Below are 6000 nucleotides of genomic sequence, written 5' to 3'. Positions count from 1 at the left end.
TTCTTTTAACCAATAGTAACCTCTAAAGCATTTTGCTTTAATTGACATGGTGCGAAATATCAGTGTCAGCAATAATAAAATGTTATCTGTGAACACTACAACACAGCTGGCCACCAATACTAGGACATCCCTGGACATAAGCGATATGAAGCTGAATTATTCTTACACGTGAGCCTATATGCCCCGATTTTGAAGATTCGCGATGCGGCTGTATTAAGCTTGGCGATAAAAGTTGGCACAACGCCAAGAATTAGCTCAGCAGCCCAGTTGTCACGGGGATGATGGATGACCTGCATAAGAATAGACGAGCGGCGCTGCAAATGACGTCATTGGTACAGCTGGCGCGGTACCAAGCCGCACAGGTAGCAATAGGTTGCACTGAGCAACCACTAGCGAAACGTTCCCAGCGGAAGCTACCACGTAGGCTGGGACCAGTACTGCGCTCTCAACTGGTGCGGCGCTGATTTGTGCTTCGGTTGCTGTTTAAGTGCTGTTTCCAACAAGCCTTTTCGTTTATAAAATGAAAAACAATCACATTTGGTTTTTTACGGTATACTATTCTTATTGATTATTGCTGAAAGTGATTTTAGCAACTCGTTTCGTGAACGAACCGTAAACAACAATAGATTTTTTTCTATCAATATTAACGTCGAATGCACTTTAACCTTTACAGCAATCGTGCAATGCAGCAGTGAAAGCAATAATGAAACGGTCACTGTGGAAGCTACATTACCGCCTGTCAAAAATACTACGACTGCCCTAAGCATAACAGGTATGATGCAAATTTGGTTTAAGTTGCTATTATCAGTGCTAAGCGCTTCCAGCAATCCTTTGCGTTATTAAAATCGAAAACAATCCCATTGGAATTTTTACGATATAATAATCAGCAAAGTACGCTAACCTTTGCTGAAATAGTGCAAAACAGCAGTGTTACCAAAAATCCAACGTTCCTTGTGAAAGCCACAATGCAGCCTGTGACCAGTACTACGACAGCACTCAGCACAGCATGTACGACGCTTCTTTCTGTTTAGGCTGATCTTTTTGTTGCTTACTGTTTTCTGATATTGTTGTCATGATTAAAACGAAACACAATTACATTGATTTTTTTTTCAAAAAGTAGTTACCTCTAAACTGCTTTTAGCTTCACAAGCATAGTGCGACATGGCACCGTAAGCAATCATGAAACGTTCCTTGAGGAAGCTACCTCACACGCTCTGAGCAGTACTATGACACAATAGGTGTTACATTGATTTCTTTTTGGGTGGCTGTTCTAATGCGAAATGTTTTAGCAATCATTTTCGTGATTATAACACAAACAACCACATTGGCTTTTTTCAGTCAATTGAAACATCTGACGCACTTTAACCTTTCGCAGAAATAGTGCAAACCAGCCGTGGCAGCAATAATGAAAAGTTCCCTGCAAAAGCTACCACACAGCCAGTCACAATTAGAATGATAGTACACAGCCCAATAAGCATGACGCTGATTTGTATAAAGGTTTCTGTTTTCAATTATAAGTGTTTTCAGCAATCCATTTTTTGTTTAAATTAAATAGCATTCATGGTAGCTTTTTTAGGCAGTAGTATTCTGGTTGTGACTAGTACTACGACAGCACTCGGGACAACAACTGTGGCGCTCATCTGGGTTTAGGTTGCTGTTTGTTCTGAGAAGTATTTTTAGCCATCATTTTTGTGATTAGTACTATACGCAAGTCGAATAGCGCTTTTTCAATCAACGGTAACGTCTGAAACACTTCCAACTTTCACAGAAATGGTGCGAAACAGCAGTACAAGCAATAATGAGACGTTAGCACAGGAAGTTACCACACAGGCGGCGAACATTACCACGACAGCACTCACCAAAACAAATAAGGCGCTGATTTGCGTTAAGGTTGCTGTTTTATTGCGTACTCTTTTGTGCCATTCTTGTCGTGATTAAAACAAAAAAGACTAAACAATCACATTGGCATTTTGGACGAACAGTTACCTCTAAATCACTTTAATCTTCACAGAAAAAGTGCAAAATGGCAGCGCAACCAATAATGAAATGAACTCAGAGGACGCTACCACACCGGCTGCGAACGCTACCACGACAGCACTCAGAACAACAGGTAGCGACCCTGATTTTTGTTTAGTAGCTGTTTATTGGGTACTGTTTTTCCGCAATTCTTGTCGTGATTAAAACACAAAACAATCAAATTGGCCTTTTTAACGAACAGTTACCGATAAATATCCTTAACCTTTACAGAAAAAGTACAAAATTACAGCGCAAGCAATAATGAAACGATCCAAGAGGACGCTACCACACAGGCTGTGAACAGTACCACGACAGCAGCTCACACAACAGGTAAGGCCTGATTTGTGTTTAGTTACTCTTTTTATTGCGTGTTGTTTTGCTGCAATTCTGGTCGTGATGAAGACGAAAAACAATCACATTGGCCTTTTGACAAATAGTTACCTCTAATCACTTTAACATTTACTGAAATAGTGTAAAATGGCAGCGCAAGCAATAAAGAAACTTTCTTGGAGGAAGCTACCTCACATGCCCTGAGCAGCACAATAACGGCCCTGAACACAATAGTTGTTGCGGTGGTTAGTTTTTAGGTTGCTCTTTTGAATCCAAAATGTTCTAGCAATCATCTTCGTGATTATAAGAGAAACAACCACATTGGCTTTTTTTCAGTCAATTGAAACGTCTGACGCACTTTAACCTGTCGCAGAAATAGTGCAAACCAGCCGTGGCAGCAATAATGAAAAGTTCCCTGCAAAAGCTACCACACAGCCAGTCACAATTACAATGATAGTACACAGCCCAATAAGCATGACGCTGATTTGTATAAAGGTTTCTGTTTTCAATTATAAGTGTTTTCAGCAATCCATTTTTTGTTTAAATTGAAGAACATTCATAGTGGCTTTTTTAGGCAGTAGTATTCTGGTTGTGACTAGTACTACGACAGCACTCGGGACAACAACTGTGGCGCTCATCTGGGTTTAGGTTGCTGTTTGTTCTGAGAAGTATTTTTAGCAATCATTTTTGTGATTAATACTATACGCAAGTCAAATAGCGCTTTTTCAATCAACGGTAACGTCTGAAACACTTCCAACTTTCGCAGAAATGGTGCGAAACAGCAGTGCAAGCAATAATGACACGTTAGCACAGGAAGCTACCACACAGGCGGTGAACATTACCACGACGGCACTCACCAAAACAGGTAAGGCGCTGATTGGCGTTTAGGTTGCTGTTTTATTGCGTACTCTTTTCTGCCATTCTTGTCGTGATTAAAACAAAAAAAGACTAAACAATCGCATTGGCTTTTTGGACGAACAGTTACCTCTAAATCCCTTTAATCTTCACAGAAATAGTGCAAAATGGTAGCGCAACCAATAATGAAATGAACCCAGAGGACGCTACAACACCGGCTGAGAACGCTACCACGACAGCACTCAGTACAACAGGTAAGACCCTGATTTTTGTTTAGTAGCTGTTTTATTGGGTACTGTTTTCCGCAATTCTTGTCGTGATTAAAACACAAAACAATCAAATTGGCCTTTTTAACGAACAGTTACCGATAAATATCCTTAACCTTTACAGAAAAAGTACAAAATTGCAGCGCAAGCAATAATGAAACGATCCGAGAGGACGCTACCACACAGGCTGTGAACAGTACCACGACAGCACTCAGCACAACAGGTAAGGCCCTGATTTGTGTTTAGTTACTCTTTTTATTGCGTATTGTTTTCTGCAATTCTCGTCGTGATTAAGACGAAAAACAATCACATTGGCCTTTTTAACAAATAGTTACCTCTAATCACTTCAACATTCACTAAAATAGTGTAAAATGGCAGCGCAAGCAATAAAGAAACGTTCTTGGAGGAAGCTACCTCACATGCTCTGAGCAGCACTATATAACGGCCCTGAACACAATAGTTGTTGCGGTGGTTAGTTTTTAGGTTGCTCTCTTGAATCCAAAATGTTCTAGCAATCATCTTCGTGATTATAAGAGAAACAACCACATTGGCTTTTTTTCAGCTCAATGAAACGTATGACGCACTTTACCCTGTCGCGAAATAGTGCAAACCAGCCGTGGCAGCAATAATGAAAAGTTCCCTGCAAAAGCTACCACACAGCCAGTCACAATTACAATGATAGTACGCAGCCCAATAAGCATGACGTTGATTTGTATAAAGGTTTCTGTTTTCAATTATAAGTGTTTTCAGCAATCCATTTTTTGTTTAAATTGAAGAACATTCATAGTGGCTTTTTTAGGCAGTAGAATTCTGATTGTGACTAGTACTACGACAGCACTCGGGACAACAACTATGGCGCTCATCTGGGTTTAGGTTGCTGTTTGTTCTGAGAAGTATTTTTAGCAATCATTTTTGTGATTAATACTATACGCAAGTCAAATAGCGCTTTTTCAATCAACGGTAACGTCTGAAAAACTTCCAACTATCGCAGAAATGGTGCGAAACAGCAGTGCAAGCAATAATGATACGTTAGCACAGGAAGCCACCACACAGGCGGTGAACATTACCACGACGGCACTCACCAAAACAGGTAAGGCGCTGATTGGCGTTTAGGTTGCTGTTTTATTGCGTACTCTTTTCTGCCATTCTTGTCGTGATTTAAACAAAAAAAGACTAAACAATCGCATTGGCTTTATAGACGAACAGTTACCTCTAAATCCCTTTAATCTTCACAGAAATAGTGCAAAATGGTAGCGCAACCAATAATGAAATGAACCCAGAGGACGCTACAACACCGGCTGAGAACGCTACCACGACAGCACTCAGTACAACAGGTAAGACCCTGATTTTTGTTTAGTAGCTGTTTTATTGGGTAATGTTTTCCGCAATTCTTGTCGTGATTAAAACACAAAACAATCAAATTGGCCTTTTTAACGAACAGTTATACCGATAAATATCCTTAACCTTTACAGAAGAAGTACAAAATTGCAGCGCAAGCAATAATGAAACGATCCAAGAGGACGCTACCACACAGGCTGTGAACAGTACCACGACAGCACTCAACACAACAGGTAAGGCCCTGATTTGTGTTTAGTTACTCTTTTTATTGCGTATTGTTTTCTGCAATTCTGGTCGTGATTAAGACGAAAAGCAATCACATTGGCCTTTTGACAAATAGTTACCTCTAATCACTTTAACATTCACTGAAATAGTGTAAAATGGCAGCGCAAGCAATAAAGAAACTTTCTTGGAGGAAGCTACCTCACATGCCCTGAGCAGCACAATAACGACCCTGAACACAATAGTTGTTGCGGTGGTTAGTTTTTAGGTTGCTCTCTTGAATCCAAAATGTTCTAGCAATCATCTTCGCGATTATAAGAGAAACAACCACATTGTTTTTTTTCACTCAATAGAACGTATAAAGCACTTTACCCTTTCGCGGAAATTAAGCAAACCTGTCATGCAGCAATAAGGAGAAGTTTGCTGCGAAAGCTACCACACACTGACTCACCGATACTACGATAGCACTCAGGACAACAAGTATGCCGCTGATTTGTATTTAGGTTTCTGTGGTCAATGATAAGTGTTTTCAGCAATTCCTTTTTTGATTCAAACCAGAAACATTCACAGTGACTTTTTTAGGTGACAGTAATCTCCAAAAGACTTTAAACTTCACAGAAATAGTGCAAAACAGCAGTGCTAGCCACAGTCAAACGTTCCTGGTGAAGGCTACCCCGCAGGTTGTGATTGGTACTACGACAACACTCGGGACAACAAGTATGGCGGTGATTTGCGTTTAGGCTGCTGTTTGTTGTGATAAGTATTTTCAGCAATACTTTTTTGTGATTAATACTGAAAACAAACAGAATTGCGCTGTTTCAAGCAGTGGTAATGTCTAAAACACTAACTTTCGCAGGAATGGTGAAAAACAGCAGCGCAAGCAATAATCAAATGTTCTCAGAGGAAGCTACTACACAGTCTTTGAGCAGCACCATGATAGCACTCATCACAACAGGTAAGGCGCTGATTTGTG

The 6000-nt window shown here is 40.2% G+C and overlaps 1 protein-coding gene across 1 annotated transcript in view; it reads left to right on the top strand.

Annotated features, from left to right (window-relative positions):
• Nucleotides 1-677: 677 nt before the first annotated feature.
• LOC125947301 (trophoblast Kunitz domain protein 1-like) overlaps nt 678-6000 on the top strand; it is a 29448-nt gene continuing 24125 nt past the window's right edge. The window contains exons 1-6 of the mRNA XM_049671721.1: nt 678-772; nt 3113-3211; nt 3357-3455; nt 4703-4801; nt 4940-5038; nt 5884-5982. Of these exons, the coding sequence (XP_049527678.1) occupies nt 3115-3211; nt 3357-3455; nt 4703-4801; nt 4940-5038; nt 5884-5982 (493 nt within the window). The 5' untranslated portion in view covers nt 678-772; nt 3113-3114. The remainder of the gene's footprint in view (nt 773-3112; nt 3212-3356; nt 3456-4702; nt 4802-4939; nt 5039-5883; nt 5983-6000) is intronic.

Source organism: Dermacentor silvarum, chromosome 7, assembly GCF_013339745.2.
Source record: "Dermacentor silvarum isolate Dsil-2018 chromosome 7, BIME_Dsil_1.4, whole genome shotgun sequence".
NCBI lineage: Eukaryota > Metazoa > Arthropoda > Arachnida > Ixodida > Ixodidae > Dermacentor > Dermacentor silvarum.
The sequence above is the reverse complement of the archived record's forward strand: the minus strand, read 5'-3'. Positions and strand labels throughout refer to the sequence as shown.